Consider the following 19,104-nt stretch of genomic DNA (forward strand, 5'->3'; position numbering starts at 1 on the left):
GGAAGTTTCAGATCTGGAAGACAGCCAAGGTTCTCAACAATGGAGGGGATGTTTTGGCAGCAGATCACAACGGACCATCTGGATCGCACCGGTAGTGTCTTTGGGATGTGAGTTCTCAAAATTATAACAAAAAGTATTTCCTGGTATTTTGGTAAAATTACATGCTCAAATTCACATTTACCCATTCAAGTATGTTGTGTTGTATAACTAGCTAAGAAAGAAAGGATCATTTGACCAAGAAGTATGTGTTCATTTATAACATATCAATTGAGAGGGACCTCTAAATAAGAACTACCATCGCAGTACTATTACAAACAGATCATTTTTTAATTAAAAGTTACAACATAAATGAATTTTTAATTTACTCATCAGGCTAAATATATCAGCTGCATTGCTTCTGGTACCAAGTTACAGATTGACATAATGCAAAACAATGTTCTTGCTTTTCATGAGCTAGTTGGCAAGCACGCTTTTATGCCACTGAGTCATATATATCGGGAAGGCGAGGTTGATCTCTGGTCTACATTAAGTTAACTAATCTCAGCTATGGCCACAGCCTTACTGGGCTTGGGAACAGGGGCGGGGTGGGTGGGGAAGAGAGGGGAATGTACGGGCTTCTGATTCCTATCTAGAACATTAGAAACCATACAATAGGAAACGGCTACTCAGCCCATTTGAACTATTCCCTCCAATATATCATACACAGCTACAATGCCATGGCCTCCACCTATCCCAATTCAAAATTTCTGAGGAAGATTGAAAACAGGAAAAGCTTCCAATAACACAAAATAACAAACTTCCTCCAAATACTCTTGCCATATGCTGAACAATATATATTGTTTCTATTTATTCTCAGGATACGGGCATCACTGGCGAGGCCGGCATTTATTGCCCATCCTTAATTGCCCTTGAGAAGGTGGTGGTGAGCCGCTTTCTTGAACCGCTGCAGTCAATGTGGCGAAGGTATTCCCACAGTGCTGTTAGGTGGGGAGTTCCAGGATTTTGACCCAGTGATGATGAACGAAGGAGCAATATATGTCCAACTCAGGATGGTGTGTTTCTTGGACAGGAACTTGAAGGGGATGGTGTTTCCATTCACCTGCTGTCCTTTTCCTTCTAAATGGTGGAGGTTGCAGATTTGGGAGGTGCTGTCAAAGAATATTTAGAGGAAATTTGGTATTTTGTGTTATATACCATAAGTAATCTTTATCTAAATCTACCTTCAATTCCGCTTCCTGACAGATATTCACCAAATTACTTCAAAGGAGCTCAATGAATTAGCACTAAAGAAAGAATGAACAAAGGAATTTGCATTTATATAGCATTTTTCATGTCCTCAGTATGTCCCAAAGTGCCTTACAGCCAATTAATTACTTTTGAAGTGCAGTCACTGTTGTCTTGGTGAATATAAAAGATCCTGAAGTACTATCACAAGAAGTTTTGTGTGTCCTGGCCAAAATTCCTCTCTCAACTAATAGCACCAAAAACAAATTAACTGGTCAGTCGTCTCATTTGTTGATTGTGGGGCCTTGCTATGTTAAATTGTCTACTGTCTTTGCCTACACAATAAAGGGCATTTAAAAAGTAATTTATTGATTGTGGAAGTGCTTTGGGACATCCTGAGAACTCGATAAGGTGCTGTGCAAATGCAAATTCTTCATGCTTTCTGAGAATGATTGACAATCACACCCAATCTTTCTCTCCTTTCACTCGTTAATGTAAACCTATCTATTATTTACAAAAATAGGGCATTATATACACATAGTCACCATTTCCTGTATTTCCTTAATCTTCTCCATGTTAAACTCAATTTGCCATTCCTTTGCCCATGTAAATAATTTCTCCAAGTCTGAACATCTGACACATAGCTTGGTGTGTTCAGCAACTTTTATAACATTACACTTGTAGTACCCACTTCCAGAAAATTTACAAATTGTGTAAACAAAACAGGACCCAGAACAGACTGCTGTGGAACTTCACTAGTCACTGACCTCAGATAGAGCCATCTCTATTTATCTTCACCTCCAGGTTTCTATTGTTTAGTCAATTTGGTATCCACCTAGCTATCTTACCAGTAATACCTTGCTAGAATTCATCAGTGTAGCTACTGGACATCAATGGAATTGAATTTGGTAAGATACTGGAGGGCATTGCTGCTTTTGGAGCTGTACCCCAATATAAGTCACCACCATTGGGAGAGGTGGGACAAAAGAAAAATAAAATGAAAAGTAAAAGATTAGACAGAAAAATCCTTAATTGCACAGCAGTGAGTGCTCATTATAAATCTCAGTGATGACATTACTCACCCACCCTTTATTCCTGTACTGGAATTCAGTTCAATTGATGCCAGCAGTCCTCTTTTACTTTACACAAGAGGTTATTTTTCATGTGTGAGCTTCAGTGGACTATTTAACAATAGGGAAAATCACATTTGAATCCAACCCTGTCTTCAACTAATATTAAATCAAAAGCAAAATACTGCAGATGCTAGAAATCTGAAATAAAAACAGAAAATGCTGGAAATACTCAGGTCAGGCAGCATCTGTAGAGAAAGAAACAGAGTTAACGTTTCAGTTCGATGACCCTTCGTTAAAACTGGAAGAAGTTGAAGATTAAACAGTTTTTAAGCAAGTACAGAGCCAGGGGAAGGCGGGGGGGGGAAGGGGAGAGGAGGAAAGAACAAAAGGGAAGGTCTCTGATAGGGTGGAGGGCAGGAGTGATTAAATAACAAAAAGGATAATGTGCCAAGGCAAGGAGGGTGGTAATGGGACAAGAATTAAAAGATGGGTGTAGAGGAGCTGTAAATGGCAACATCAGAACCATTACCAGCACTTGCTGTCCGAAAAAATGGGAGCAGTGGATATGATCTGAAGTTATTGAAATCAGTGTTGAGTCCAGAAGATTGTAAAGTGCCTCATTGAAAGATGAGGCGCTGTTCCTTGAACTTCCGTTGAGCTTCATTGGAACAGTGTAAGAGGTCGAGGTCAGAGTGGGAATGGGACGGGGAATTAAAATGACAAGTGACCGGCAGGTCAGGATCATGCTTGCGGTCACCCAATCTGCATTTGGTCTCCCCAGTGCAGAGGAGACCACACTTTGAGCAGCGAATACAACATACTAAATTGAAAGAAGCACGAGTAAATTGCTGTTTCACCTGGAAGGAGTATTTGGGTCCCTGGACGGAGGGAAGGGAGGAGGTGAAAGGGCAGATGTTGCATCTCCTGCGCTCGCACGGGAAGGTGCCATGAAGAGGAGAGCAGGTGTTGGGGGTGATGGAAGAGAGGACCAGGGTGTCGCGGAGGAGCGGTCCCTTCGGAATGTTGAAAGGGGAGGGAAGGGGAAGATGTGTTTGGTGGTGAGATCGTGCTGGAGGTGGCGGAAATGGCGGACGATAATACATTGAATGTGGAGACTGGTGGGGTGGAAGGTGAGGACAAGGGGGACTCTATCATAGTTCTGGGAGGGAGGGGAAAGGGTGAGAGCAGAAGTGCGGGGAATAGGACCGATACAGTCAAGGGCCCTATCATCTACAGTGGAGGGGAATCCTCGGTTGAGGAAAAAGGAAGACATATTGGAAGCACTGGTGTGGAAAGTGTCATCGTCAGAACAGATGCGACGGAGATGGAGAAACTGGGAGAAGGGAATAGAGTCCTTACAGGAAGCGGGGTGGGAAGAAGCGTAATCAAGGTAGCTGTGGGAGTCGGTGGGCTTATAATAGATATCGGTTGACAACCTATCCCCAGAAATGGAGATAGAGAAGTCGAGGAAGGGAAGGGAGGAGTCAGAGATGAACCATGTGTAGGCAAGGGAAGGGTGGAATTTGGAAGCAAACTTGATGAAATTTTCCAGTTCGGAGCAAGAGCAGGAAGCGGCAATGATGCAGTCATCAATATAATTGGAAAAAGAGGTGAGGGAGGGGACCCAAGGACTGGAACATGGAATGTTCCATGTATCCCATGAAAAGGCAGGCATAGCTGGGACCCATATGGGTTCCCATAGTGACACCTTTTATTTGGAGGAAGTGAGTGGAGTCAAAGGAGAAGTTGTTCAGCCTGGTGGAGGAGGGTGGTGGTGGATGGGGACTGGTTGAGCCTCCGTTCAAGGAAAAAGCAGAGGGCCCGCATACCGTCCTGGTGGGGGATGGAGGTGTAGAGGTACTGGACGTCTGTGGTGAAAAGGAGATAGTTAGGGCCGAGGAACTGGAAATCGTTAAAGTGGCGGAAGGCTTCGGAAGAGTCGCAGATGTAGGTCGGAAAAGACTGGACAAGGGGACAAAAAATAGAGTCGAGATAAGAAGAAATAAGTTCCGTGGGGCAAGAACAAGCTGAAATGATGGGTCTCCCAGTGCAGTCCTGTTTGCAGATCTTGGAAAGGAGGTAGAAGCGGACTGTGTGGGGTTGGGGGACTATGAGGTTGGAGGCTGTGGGGGGGGAAGATCTCCAGAGGAGATGAGGTCAGTGAGGGTCTGGGAAACTATGGTTCGATGTTCGGCAGTAGGGTCATGGTCCAGAGGAGATAGGAGGAGATGTCGGAGACTTGGCATTCAGCCTCCACAAGGTCTAGGTCTGTTCGCCACACAACAGTGCCGCCCTTGTCAGCAGGTTTAATGACAATGTCAGTGTTGGACCTGAGAGAATGGTGTGCTGCAAGTTCAGAGGGAGGTAGGTTAGAGTGAGTGAGGGGAGTAGAGAAATTAAGATAGCTGATGTCACGCCGGCAGTTCGCAATAAAAAGATCAAGAGAGGGTAAGAAGCCAGAGGGAGGAGCCCAGGTAGAGAACAGAATGAGAACTCTGAAGACGGGAGAAAGGGTCCGCTATGCGAGGGAAAGACTCCTGGCCAAAGATGTGGGCGTGGAGGCGAAGGAAGAAGAGCTCAGCATCGTTTCGAGCTCAAAATTCATTGAGGTGGGGGCATAAGGGGATGAAGCTAAGGCCTTTGCTGAGGACTGATCATTGGGGTCAGAGAGGGGAAGGTCAGAGGGGATAGTGAAAACACAACAAAGGGTGAGATTGGAGGAGGGAGGGATGGGGTCAGAGGAAAATGAAAGGGAAGAAGGATCAGGAAGGGTGTTGGTATCCAACAGTTGTTGAAGCTTGCGGTCCTTGATACCTGAAAGTAAGAAAAAAAGTTTTTTTATTAAAGCGCCGAATGAGGCGAAGGACGACATGGAACTGCGGAATAGGTGAGTTGGTGCTGCTCCCCTTCTTCCCCCCCCTTTCTCTGGCTCTGTATTTGCTTAAAAACTGTTTAATCTTCAACTTCTTCCAGTTCTGACAAAGGGTCATCGACCTGAAATGTTAACTCTGTTTCTTTCTCCACAGATGCTGCCTGGCTTGCTGAGAATTTCCATCATTTTCTGTTTTTATTTCAACTAACATTTACCACTTTCCAGCAGGGCTATTGGATAGGAATCAACAGCAGGAACCCTGTCTGATTTTTCCTCTTCGCTAGCCTAGGGACACGAAGGCTGACTGTAATGCCTACTGCCTGGCTGAGGTCAGCTAGCTGAACACACCAAGGATTATAATCAATTTAAATAATTGTTAACAGACGAGTTCATATATCTTACTAAACTTAGGCATGTACAGTTTTAAAAAAACATTTTAAAAGATCGAATGGCTTTTTTTTGTGCTTAGCATTAAGTGGCAAACATCCAAAGCTCACAGCTGATACTTCCATAATTCATACAATAACTTTTCTTCTGTTTCTTGATACTGGACCGTGATTTGTGTTTTTTTTTTCTGTGCATTTGGTTTGTTTCCGGAATCCCACGGTTCCTATGTTCACTTCTACCTTCCAGCCAGCGGAAGCGTTTTAAAAGCCCTTGAAAGAGTTAAGTTTTGTTGACAAGAGGCAAATCTTTCGCGCGTGCGCAGTCGCGCCGCCAAGGGTCGCAACGCCAGAGTCGGGGAGAAGGCGGAGAGTGAGAAGCATCCGTCTGCAGGGCGTTGTTGTTTCTATTTACTGTATTTAACCAATAGAGATATCTAATATATATATATATATATATATATAAAAACAAATACTCAGCGACCTCTCGCATAAGAATGAGATTTGTAGCGCACGGGACTCTATAATGGCTTTAGTCACAGTCCAGCGGTCTCCGACACCGAGCACCACCTCCAGCCCTTGTGTTTCGGTGAGTTTTTTTCTCTTGTCAACCCCGTCTCCTCTGTTTATCGTCGCCCCATAAGGCGCTCGCGGGCAATGTGCGCACGCGCAGCTCGTTCCCCGGCCGTATCTGGAGCTCCGTTACGTCGATTCGTTGCCGTAATGATCGCGCGCACTTGGTTTAAAAATAACGTTAAAGAATGTTTTGAATCGGTTCTCTCTTCCTGCTCCTCCCCCCCCCTCCTCCCCCTTAAAATATAATGGAGGAATTATTTACTCACATGATGGGTTTAGATACCATATCTCCGTTGCATAGAGAGGTTTATTGTTGAATAACATTAATGGCTGTTTAGGCGGCAACTGTACTCAATTTAAACGCTCACTTGTGCTTTCTATCTTTTGCCGGTTGGATATCAAAGGATAGGCCCGACTCTATAGTGCACATACTTCAAGTGCTTTTACTGTTTATTTTTTTTGGAGTATAGAGCAATATCTGCTTGCTGAAAAAATGCACTCACTGCATAATAGTGTTTTTAAAGGGGAAGCAAGTCCTTTTTAAAAAGACAAAAGGCGAGACCTTTCCAAAATGCATTGTCTATAGAGGCAATATATTCGGAGTAACTATTGACAACGTGTCCGGCCTGCATCATCGATGGCGATACAATGACTGTTGTCACCGCTGGCGATAGTGTTAGTGGTTAGTAATAGAAACTGCTGTTGTCACTGGATGCGTCCATCAATAGTAATATTTATTTAAACTTCTTATGTGGCCCCTGAGGCTCTATGGTGCATTCCTATGCGGCCCATGAAGTGAACACCTCTGTTCTGGAAAACGTGTATTCGTTTAATTTAATCTAAATGTTTTAGCATGTTAACAGTCAGTTCTGGAAGAGCAACTGGCTACATTGTAATAAAACTGCTTTTAAACATGTGTCTGAAAGTTGTCATCCAAAATAATTTTTCAGATATAATCGCTTTTAATATTTGTTTTGCCAATTAATTTCTTACGTTTCTATAGTAAAACCCCAATCAGATCACTTCAGACAGTCAACATGATAAATTTAAAAGTAAGATTTTATACATACCACCAGAAAAAACTGATCAGGTAATATTTCATTATATCATAAGTTCATCATTTTCCATTGATGTTTTTACATCAAATTCCATTAAGTATAAAAGGAATGCATTGAATCCAGAATGCAGGGATTGCATCTTTTGCTAAGTGCATGTTGAATAAAACCTTAGTTGTAAATAAAGCAGATGATCTGTATGATGCATTTTAAATTTTTGATCTACCCCTTGCTTTATTACAAGTGACTTTACAGTTTTACTAACAGATTAAATCTCATAATATGATGAACCAGTGCTTAAGCACTTTATTTGACCAAAGATTTAGATGGATACATTAATACAGTAAGTCCATGTAAATAGAAACATACAGGCACCACTGTGGAACAATTTCCATTCGTATTGGTCACAAGGCACAACATCTATTTATAACACTATGATGGCTGTTTAGGACTAGTGTATAGTAGGTTGGATTATAGATAACATTTTATTGCACTAATGTTTAGAATTCTGTTCATATAAAGAGTAATTTTATTTATGAAAGGGACTCTGGATAGTATTACAATTACTTTGACTATAACAAAATATCTCCATGGAAATTTTCTTCCACTCTATTTACTTCCCTAAACCACTTTTTTGGTTGTGTTCTGCCGTCAGACCAACGAACCTCTTCTGTGGCCTACTTAAATGCGCTGAGGCTGTTCAGTACATCTGTGCTTGCTTCGTGATGCAAACGTGCTGACATGCAAGGCCAGCTTAGTGTCTCTTGCAAGGATTGTCACATATAGTTTGTCTTCGCCGCCTGTCCCCCCCCACTCCTTCTAGTCCTAATGTGTCTTGGGGGCTGGGGGAGGGGCAAAATGAAGAAGAAAACAAATCCTCTCAAATCTATTGTTTTATGCTTCTAAAGCTAAATTCTTCTCTTTATTTGAAACTGCCTGTAATAGGCCGACAGGAGAACAAAAGCCAAAATATAAGCATAGAGCTCAGCTTGGTATCAATCTGGATTATGCGGAATTAAACATAAAAGTGCCTTGGTTAATTGTGGACAAAACCAAGATTGAAAAGCACAAGGGAGAAGACTGGAAACAGAGAGAGCAGTGATAAGGTGATACAAAGTTTGAGTTCTGCACTTAATAAGATCTTAACCAAATTTTTTTTAAGTACCCTCCTCTCAGGTAATTGATTACTTTTCAATCTGAGTGTACCTAGAGCAGTCCACATGACCCCAACTTGCCAGTATGTAAAATGTAATGTATTTTTTCAATAACTTAAACGTATTTTAGGATTGTACTAAGCTTATCAAATAGTTTTCTTTTGCAGTGTAAACATTTTGCATCTCAGCTCTAATTTGTCTCTTCAGTAATGTGAAAATGCTTCTTGGGGTTTTCACCAAACTTCATGAGATATTTTCTTGCAGTCCCTTGATTCTTTTTGATATTCAATAAGTTGGGAAATGTAGATATATGGGCTTGTGTACCTATAACACTAACGTATAACCAATAATATAAGGTCATTACTTTAATAAAACTTTTTTATGGGTAATTTCTCTTATCAAAAGGTAGTGATTCAGCACTGGGACCCAGTTTTAGTTCTTTTCCTCTCTTTCTCCCTGCTACTGATTTACTAATTTGAGTTGCATTGCCTTGGGGAAGCCTGAGCCAAAGGACAAGTGCATGTCTGGAGGGAAGGTGAGCATGTGAGTTACCCCAGGTTGTTCACTGTACTTCCTAGCTTCTAATTTACAGTGTTATTGATAGAGGCTTAGAAGCAAGTTGCCTGCCTATCTTTTCATCACAATTACATTACTAGCTTGGTGCCAAAACATTCTTATCAAATTTGCACAAAGCCAAGAAAAATCAGGATTCGCATAAAACAAGGAAACAATAGTGTTCATCCATTAAAATAGCACTAATATATTTGTGTAAAAAAAACTTGGTCCGACTATGAGCTAGGGTTGCATTTTTGAATATCAAATTCATTAAAATTTACATTAATGTTTGCATGTCTATTCTGCTTTTCATGTTTATTTTGAATGATTTCCATAAACTTTTATTAACATTTCTCATGGGCAGTGAGTGAGGATTAACTTATTTCCATTTTTTCCGCTCCTCTCTTGAAGGCGGTTCCATGTACACCACGAGCACGCCAGTACTCAAGTAGCCATTTTTTGTGTGTCAATCTATACACGGAGTATCAGCAGCTTATTATGCTTTGAGACATCACAGCAGAAGCCAAACCTGGCTTCGCCTGATGTCCAGAAATACATTTTCCAGTTTCTATCACTGGTTTGTGATCAAAAGTGAAACACTGGCTGGCTATTTTTTCCTTCTCTAGCCCAGAAAGACTGAGTGGTATTGTCTCTACCAGTAACCAGCTGATGTTATCTAACAGCATAGATTTATTTACTTTAAAAGTATTGTTTTCATTTTTAGTTTCAAAATGCTCATTGACCACAGGTGGACATGTGAGGATATGTACACAAACTCAGAGAGGAGAATTAAATATGTGGCCAGTGGCATACTTATTTAAGTTTATTTTAATTTTGTTTACAAACCAGTCAGTATTATTGGTCACAGTCTCTTGACATTAAAGTGAGAACAGTTAGGAAATAAATAAGGATCTGACAATTGGTGAGATGGTACTTAAAAGCTTTAAAGTTATTAAGGCTGGTTCTTATATCATCAAAGATTTTCTTGCCAGCAAAATAAACCAAATAATAAGTTGAATCTGCATCAATATTATATTTATCAGACATTAATACAAAAAAAACTAACACTTTAGTTTTAGTCTGCAGAAGGCTTGTTTAATGAGTTTGTATGAATTATGCAATATGATAATCTGCTGTTTCATTAGTTGATAATTAATCTCCTTAAGACATTGTGCCGTTTAGTTGCTTTTTCACATTTGTATTTTTTTTCATTGGTACTCGCTCTGGGGACTGCATCAGTAATACTAATGTTTGTAGAGCAGAATTACAGAATGTTCATCAGTGAAATTAAATTTTGGAAAGAAAGTTCAGTTTTAAAATGTAATAATCTTAATTGAGTTTCATAGGATTAAATAAAAACATATTTAATGGTTAAATCTTCAGTTTTTTAATGAGCGAAACTGGAATGTATTCAATTTACTGTAACTTGTTATTGTTACCTGGAACTATTTAATTACGGCCATGGACATTCCAATTACATTGATGAAGATTATTCTAAAAACATTAGTGTGTGGCTGGAGGAGGGCCTGGGTAGTATGTGGCCTCCTGGCGGTGAAATGCACTTATAGTGTTGCCTTCTGTTTGTATTTCTGGAGGAAGAGCTCAGACTTCACCCGACGTATTTGTGATATAGTCTGATCCAATGTTATGCTGGTAATTTGGTTAAACCCTGAATGTCCTGCAAATGTGGTTCGTTTCGATCTGTGTGGTTGGAATGGGGTCAGTCTGGTTCTGAGTGAGTGTGTAGCAGGGGGAGAATGTCTATCTGGTTTTACCTGTGTTTTTGGGGAGGTGTCTTGTAGTCTTAGATTGAGTCCACGGACCTGGCAAGTGTCACTGTGACACGCTCATTTTGGTTTAATACATATCAGCCCAGATTTTCCTGTCAAAATAATGGCGAGGCTAATGATGCTCGCCGTTATTTATGCAGAAATGGTACAGCAACTTCACGCGAGAGGCAAATGCACGGTTAAACTCAAATATCCAAAAGTTGCTGTCCGAGTTGTGTCGCTCCGAGGTTAGCTTCGCGAAAACAGCATCTCTCTGTCTGCCTCACCATTGAAATGCATTGAACGGCGTGAAGTTGCTGCATTTACGCGGTAGATATGAATTAAACTCGCCACAGGAACTTAAGTCTTGTCCATTCCAGTCTAAGTATTCTAATGAGGAGATAATTGTTAATTACTGTCAATCAACCTCCCTGGCACTGAAAATTAACTATTACAAGTGTGGATCTCATTCCTTCAGGTTTTAATTGTTGTTGGAGCTTTAAAAAACGTAAAATTTAAACTAATTTTTTTAACTTTTCTATTAGATGACTTGCTACAGTACGTTATGACCCATTATTCTTTAATTCTTGGCATATTTTTAAAACGCTTCTGTGTCTCGCCTGTTGATAGCTCTGAGAGTTTTTTTTGGGGGGGTAGCAGAAGGTGCTAGTCTGGTATTCGTTATCTTCCTATGTTTTTTGTGTGTGGGCATGGAGGAACTGCTGCTGCTTGATGTCTCTCCATTCAGAAAATTACATTTCCCCCCCCCCCCCCCCCCCACCCCATTTTTTCTGGGGTGTTCGCCAGCTTACGCTGCTCTGATATGAATCAGGTCGTATAACGCTGGATGTCTGCTGGGGCAAGGGCTGGAAATGTTCTTTAAGGGCCATTAATCAGTACGAATGCAGATTAGAGTATGTGTTTTGCTGTGAGTTGTGGAGGTTCTGGATGAATGGACAGAAAGATAAAGAAATGAGCTCATTGGAGTCTGATTTATAGGCGCAATTAAACCGGTCCAAAACAGCTCTAAACGGATTTGTTTATTTGGCGACAGGCAAAACCCCATTAAAGAAACTAGTAACTTTGTTGTAAAATGCAAAATATTGTGTATTAATGTCAGCAAAGATGTAGGAAATGAGCTTGCTAATTTTACCCGGCAATATTGTATAATATTAAACTGTCCCGAATATAGAGGGACGATATTATTAGGTAGTAGTGAAAAAATGTTCTAAGTGGGTTCTCTAGAGAGTAACTATTGTAAGTTTAGTGGTCCTTTTGAAAACTGTTAGAAAGAGGTTTACACTTAATATATTTTGGCTATTAATGATGGAACCTTGGAGAGATAAGGTCTAAGTGTGGGAGAACCGTCACCACACAGACTGCAGCGGTTCAAGAAGGTGGCTCACCACCACCTTCTCAAGGGCAATTAGGGATGGGCAATAAATGCCGGCCTTGCCAGCGACGCCCACATCCCGTGAACGAATAAAAAAAAAAGTGGGCTTTGAACGAAACTGGATCAGATATTCTGGCAGTGTGAGGAAAGCAGTACAGAATCTGATGGCTCCTTTACCATTGTACCACTGCTGCCGACCGAAGCCCTGACTTTGGCGGCAGTACAATAAAATAAATGAGGCAGCATTGCCTCCTTTGGAGGAGTAGAGATCCACTTTGAGGTGTTTTTCTTGGGATTCTATTTTAAGTTGGTCCCTACTGGGATGCATTAAGTGCTATCCCTTAAAGGATCACCCACCCAAACCAGTCTCAAAGCAAAACTATTAAAAGTAACTAAAATAACAAAGTTAAATCAAAACAGGTAAAGTAAAATGAAAATTCCATGTGATGCCTACATGGAAGTCACTCAGCAAAGTACTCGCGCATCACCCAGCTGCAAATTATGGCTTGAAACATGGGCAAGTCGTTGGCTGATTTCTGCATGATGATCTTGTGTATTATTGATGTGTGGATGGCAGATTTCCTAGGGTCCTCCAAAGGCGGCAGCAGTGACCGAAATCCTCTCGCAGGCAGTCAAAATTGCATTTTTCTCTGACTGGGTAAGATCCAAGCATGAGCTTGCCTGTGCAGACAGAAATGTGTTTTACCACTTGATGGTTTGCAAAGCTCTAATGCAGCCGCTGTCAGAAATGCTGGCCACAATTTGCAACTTTCAAACAACTGCAAGTACACAAGATAGATAGTGACAAGTAATCTCACAGTTTCATTGTTGGTTGTCTGTATTTCCTTATCTGTAAATAGTTTGTAAGTAATGCTTGTTTATCTTGGAAAAATAAAACATTTTGAACAAAAATGATTACATTATGCGTGTTTATAAAAGGTCATGGAATACAGTCAAACTTAGGCTAGCACATCCTGCAGTTACAGATCTTGTCTGCTGGAAAAGTATTTCCTTGCATTTTCATGGTGTATTCCTATACACGTAAATGAGTGCATTAAGAGATATGTAGAATCATAGAAAGGTTACAGAAAGGAGGTCATTTGGCCCATCGAGTCCATGCCGGCTCAATGCAAGAGCAATCCAGCTGGTCCCACTCCCCTGCCCTATCCCTGTAGCCCTGCAAATTTTTTCCTTTCAAGTACTTATCCAATTCCCTTTTGAAAGCCATGATTGACTCTGTCACCACCATCCCCTCAGGCAGTGCATCCAAATCCTAACCACTTGTGTAAAAAAAGTTTTCCCTCATGTCACTTTTTTGATTCTTTTGCCAATCACCTTAAATCTATGTCCTCTGGTTTTTGACCCTTCTGCCAATGGGAACAGTTTCTCTCTATCTATTCCGTGTAGACCCTTCATGATTTTGAATACCTCTATCAAATCTCCTCTCAACCTTCTCTGTTCCAAGGAGAACAATCCCAGCTTCTCCAGTCTATCCACGTAACTAAAGTCCCTCATTCCTGGAATCATTCAGGTAAATCTCTTTTTCATCCTCTAAGGTCTTCACATCTTTTCTAAAGTGCGGTGCCCAGAATGGGACACAATACTGCAGTTGTGGCCGAACCAGTGTTTTATAAAGGTTCATCATAACTTCCTTGCTTTTGTACTCTATGCCTCTATTTATAAAGCCCAGGATTCTGTATGCTTTTTTAACCGCTTTCTCAACCTGCCCTGCCATCTTCAATAATTTGTGTACATTTACCCCCAGATCTCTCTGCTCTTTACCCCTTTTGGACTTGGGCCCTTTAGTTTATATTGCCTCTCCTCATAATCAAACCTAAAATACTTAAATAGAAAGGTGTGCATGCATATAAGAGACAAAAGTAATTGTAACATTTGCCTGGCTTTGGGTTTTATTCTTTTTATATGTTGTCTTTATTTTTTTTTTCTTTCTGAACCTCTACAATTCTCTCATTCAGTTCTGATTTGCCTCTGCTAGAGTGACTTGTTTTATTTCTGACTTTCTCCTTGTTACATTTTCTTTAGCTTCTTGTCATTTTAATATCATGGAATGCATGACCTCATATGAGGGAAGTTTCCTTGATGCTCGCAATCCTGGAACATTGTCTTCTCTCCCTCCAAAGGAAAAAATGTCATACAACCAGCGCCACAGAAGGGACAAACGGGAGCACAACCGTCACTGAAAACGCTGAGTTTGCAGGAAGAGGAGGCATTACACCTAATAAGCAGATGTTAAGGAGACCCTATAGGAGAAGGTGTGGTTGGAGGCAAGCTGGCAAGAGAAGGTTGATAAAGACTGGGTAAAGCTCATTAAATGTAGTTTCTACTTCATGTGCTTTCTCAAAGTATTGTAATGCCCTGCACTCACCTGTTATTTCTTCATGGGCAAATGTCACAGTGGGCACAGCTGACTAAGCTCTTCAGAATTTCACATCCTTGGAGGAAGAGGCCAGCCATTCCGATGATGTCCAGGCACTTCCTGATTGACAGTTGCTGCTAAATTCTCACCAACTACATCCTGCCATCTTGCCTGTACAGAGAAACCCACTCCCGAGGAATTAATTAGACAGTCAGAAAGGTTGTCACCTGGTGAAGTACTGAGTGCTAGTGAGAATAAGGTCCTGGGATTGTAAGAGAGGGAGAAATGACCGCCTGCGGCTGAGAAGCCAGATTTCAAGCTCAGTCTTCAAAAGAACAATTATTCAGGAGCTTCGATCTCACAGCCTACATTATGTGCTCAAATCTCTGGAGTAGGGCTTGAACCTACAACTTTCTGACTCAGGAAAAAGCTGACACCAAGTGGTTGACCGAAGAGTCAACTGTTTGATTGGCTATTGGTTAACGTTTAAAATGTAACTGGCAACTGGTGAGCTGTTTTCCCTTGCTCAAAAATGATGAGGAGTCGGTAGCATAACTGGGGTCTGCCAGACTCGCATCTCTTTAAGCAAGTACCAATTTCAAATGGTATCGGGAGCACAAATGCACTAAAAAGCTCCTGGATGACCTGTTTTCCAGAACAATTTGAGCCCTCATTTAACTTGTCGGCTCTTGTGTAGAGATGTGATGCTAATTTTCCTCAGATTAATATTCTCTTCCACAATTGTAAGACTAATCATTTAGTTGTTAAAATAATTAATTAGTGAATATCACAGTTTCTTGATCAACTATAATATAGTTAATATTCATCATCTGTTTTGTGATCTATGACAATTTTCTAAGTTTTTAATTGAGTTAAAAATGAGAGAAACCATCCAGAAAAGTTCAAAAAATATATAAGTTGACATTTCTGTACATGCAGCCTCCTGTGAAATTCTTGTTCAGTGCTAATGAAGGGTGTGCCACTTTGTCCTTCACTGCAACACAATCCTGTTCTGGAGAGCTCAAACTCACCAGATTGTATGGGGTTAGAATTGAGAAGTGATCACTATGACTTGACTTCCATTTATTTCTTAACGACTGTGCCTAGAGGTTTTAGAGATCTTAAATTTCATTAGCAGTGTGTATTTAGACTGGGATCGTGGGGGAAGGGTGAAAAGTGAGAATTGCCTCTCACAGGATTCAATATTGTGGGATGTAATAACTCACGTGGCTTTTTTTTAGTCATGGTCTATAATGTTTTCCACAACTAAGATTGTAGCTCTCTGAGGAATGCAGTAGCACCAACATTGCAATTTGTGAAGAAATTTTTGTTTCTGTACATTTCTCAAATGTTTTGTTGCACATAATACTACATACACAAATTTTTGTTGTTTCCTTTTTTGTCTCCTCGGCCGGGTAGTCAACAACTTGTATTTATATAGCATCATTAACATTGTAAAACATCCCAAGGCGCTTCACAATCACATGGGTGCCAGCAGCCCTCTAACACCTCACCCTATTAGCCTTTCTTTAAATGTGATACTAGATAGTGAGTCGTCAGGCTGTTTGTCAGAGGGGAACACCAGATCTGAGCCCAAACCTGTGACATTTTGGCTAGTTTCTTCTCCTCCTCCTCCCCCCAGCCCCCCCCCGCCCGCCCAGTTCAGGGGCCCTGTGGCAAGTTATAGTGCCCTTATTACCATGTTGGATGAGATCCATTAACCCAGCACAAATGCACAATCAGTCTTCCTGATCTATGTGGCTTTGGACCACATCTGGTGTATTTACTAACTGAGTCATCCGGGAATCCACATGCACACACTTTCTATTTTGAAAATGATTAACAAATGAGCATAGTTCATTGTCCAGGCAAACTGAAGCTCTATTTGAAACTTAATTGCATGTACATCCAAATAATGTGGTTTATAATACGCTGCTCGCTCCTCCCTACCTCTGCAACGTCCTCCAGCCCGTAAACCCTCTGAGATCTCTGCGATCCTCTTGTGCATCCCCGATTTTCATCGCTCCACCATTGGCGGCCTAAACCTTCAGCTGCCTAGGTCCTAAGCTCTGGAATTCCCTCCCTAAGCGCCTCTCTCCTTCTTTAAGATGCTCCTTAAGACCTACCTCTTTGACCAAACTTTTGGCCACCTGTCCTAATACCGCCTTATGTGGCTCAGTGTTAATTTTTATTTGATAACACTTCTGTGAAGCAGCTTGGGACGCTTTACTATGTTAAAGGCACTATATAAATGCAAGTTGTTGTTGCTAAATTTAGAATATTAAAATAGTTAGGATGACTGGCTGAGATGTGTGTGTGTACATGTATGTATGTATATATGTATGTGTGTGTAAGTTGAAAGCTCTGTCATTATAACTGTAGTGACTGTTTGGAACCTGGTATTTCGATTTTGAGCCACTTGTAAGTTGAAGTTTTTGTCATAATAATGTGTTCTGAACAGGACTGGACCACCAGCCCATCTAGCCTGCCTAGCCAATTAGCCCCTTTCTTTCCTGTGAGAGATAGCTCTACCATTTATAACATTTAATAACTATGGCAGGGTAATTCAGATTTAAATTAGCAGCATAGGAATGTACAGAACCAGAAAAGACTATTGCAGTCCATTTGGCCAGTTCCAAAATTAAAAATACTACATTATATTCTAAACTCACTCCTTTACTTCCAATATAAAAACAGAAAATGCTGGAAATACTCATCAAGTCAGGCAGTATCTGTGGAGAAAGAAACAAGAGTCGATCTGAAACGTTAACTCTGCAGCTTTCTCCATAGATGCTGCCTGACTTGCTGAGTATTTCCAGCATTTCCTGTTTTTATATCAGATTTCCAGCGTCCGCAGTACTTTGCTTTTTTTTCCCCTTCTTTCACCAAAGACCCTATCTAGCTCCCTCTCGAATTTGCAACACCATTTGCCTTTACCATCTCGCTGTACAGTCTGCTCCACACAAATATCACTCTCTATGTGAAGTAGTTAAATCTAGACTGCTCATTTTCCTCCTTCTGAGCTTGAGTTAGTGAACCCTGGTTATAGAGTTTGTGGTTATGCTTTTACTGGTTAGCCAGTCCATCCTCTTCCATTATCTCTCCTCCACAATCAACTTCTGTGCTACTGCTGTCCCATGATCATGTCCTACCTGTTACAACTAAGACGTAGGACTGCACTGCACCAGAAAAGACCATTGTGGTCTGTGACTGTTAAGCATATTGATGTTTATGTTGTGTATGCCATTTAGGATCTTGAATACTTCTATAAGATGACACTTGAGTCTTCTCTTCTCCAGCTTCTGCAACCTCCTCTCATAACCTTGGTGCCTAACCCAGCTATGAATTTAATTGTCCTTCACTGCACCCTCTCAAGTGCTGCGATGGTTTTCTCCTAATGTGTTGACTAGAATTCTGCATAGTACTGTAGGGGGGCTAGGGTAGCACTCAGAATCATCTCTTCCTGAGCCTGTACAGTTACCTCTGGCATACCCCAGGCCTGGATCCTTGGTTCAGTCCCCCCTGCCTCCTTGTCATTTATACACACCCCTTGGTCAGCTTCCAAATGTACGTTTGATACCCAGTTTTACCTCTCTGCCTCCATCATTGATTTCACCACTGTTGCTATCCTCTCAACCTGCCTGTCCATCATTGATACTTGAATGAGTCCTAACTTCCTTCAAGTTAATGTCGATAGACCAAAGCCCCTGGCTTCTGCCAGCATCTCTGTGCTTCTGGCGTGCCATCTTAAATTCTCACAGTTCTCCTTCTCAGACTCATCACCTTGCATTTGCCCAAATTAAAGCACACCTGTCTTATCGGCCAATTTCTTATTTCTTGCTATTTTCAATCTCCACCCAGTCCTTTTTTCTGATTGAGAAATAGTTTTAATTAAATTGCTTCAAAATGAATTTTTTTTAAAAAACTTTTTTAAAATGCTTGTAAAATTGCATTTTTGCACTAAATGTAAAAATTGGCAATGTCATCCATTTTCCTTTGCCTTTGTTGGAGTGTATTCTGAGTAGTACAACATAATTGGAGCCCACTGTGCTGTGAAACATTCCAGAGAATTTTGACTTGTAAGCACAAGTGTGGTTGATGAGCCAAAATTCTATTAAGTTTTTTTTATAGCACAATTAAAGAACATATTAAATAATTTAAGGAATCTTACAACACCAGGTTATAGTCCAACAAATTTATTTTAAAATCACCAAGCTTTCGGAGATTATCCCTTTCGTCAGGTGAATGAGTGAAAAGGTTCTCAAATCGCATATCTTATACTAGGCTGGGACAGCATCACACCAATCAAAAGGTGTCGTTGTTATTCAAACAGGCCAGTCACGGAGAACAGCACGTCCCAGTACACTGGATATACATTGTGTCAATTACACAGACAGACAGAAAGAAACCCAAATGGCAGAGAGAGAGAGAATATTAAAAACATAACTTTTTTTTCCCCTTTTTGCTGGTGGGGTTACGTGTAGCGTGACATGAACCCAAGATCCCGGCTGAGGCAGTCCTCATGGGTGCGGAACTTGGCTATCAACTTCTGCTCGATGATTTTGCGTTGTCGTGTGTCTCGAAGGCCGCCTTGGAGAACGCTTACCCGAAGATCGGTGGCTGAATGTCCTTGACTGCTAAAGTGTTCCCCGACTGGGTGGGAACCCTCCTAT

General features: G+C 41.0%; 1 protein-coding gene and 1 long non-coding RNA gene across 2 annotated transcripts in view; one reads left to right on the forward strand and one right to left on the reverse strand.

The window, feature by feature from the left end:
* Window positions 1-308: 308 nt before the first annotated feature.
* On the reverse strand, window positions 309-6,226 carry LOC137344961 (uncharacterized). The gene is made up of 2 exons (XR_010968512.1): window positions 6,037-6,226; window positions 309-1,148 (listed from the first exon to the last, which is right to left on the reverse strand). It is a non-coding gene; the product is annotated as an uncharacterized lncRNA (long non-coding RNA).
* Window positions 5,914-19,104, forward strand: part of ssh2a (slingshot protein phosphatase 2a) — a 140,617-nt gene continuing 127,426 nt past the window's right edge. The window contains exon 1 of the mRNA XM_068008262.1: window positions 5,914-6,141. Coding sequence (XP_067864363.1) covers window positions 6,079-6,141 — 63 coding nt within the window. The 5' untranslated portion in view covers window positions 5,914-6,078. The remainder of the gene's footprint in view (window positions 6,142-19,104) is intronic.

The sequence above is a fragment of the Heptranchias perlo genome, chromosome 28 (assembly GCF_035084215.1).
Source record: "Heptranchias perlo isolate sHepPer1 chromosome 28, sHepPer1.hap1, whole genome shotgun sequence".
In the NCBI taxonomy this organism is placed as follows: domain Eukaryota; kingdom Metazoa; phylum Chordata; class Chondrichthyes; order Hexanchiformes; family Hexanchidae; genus Heptranchias; species Heptranchias perlo.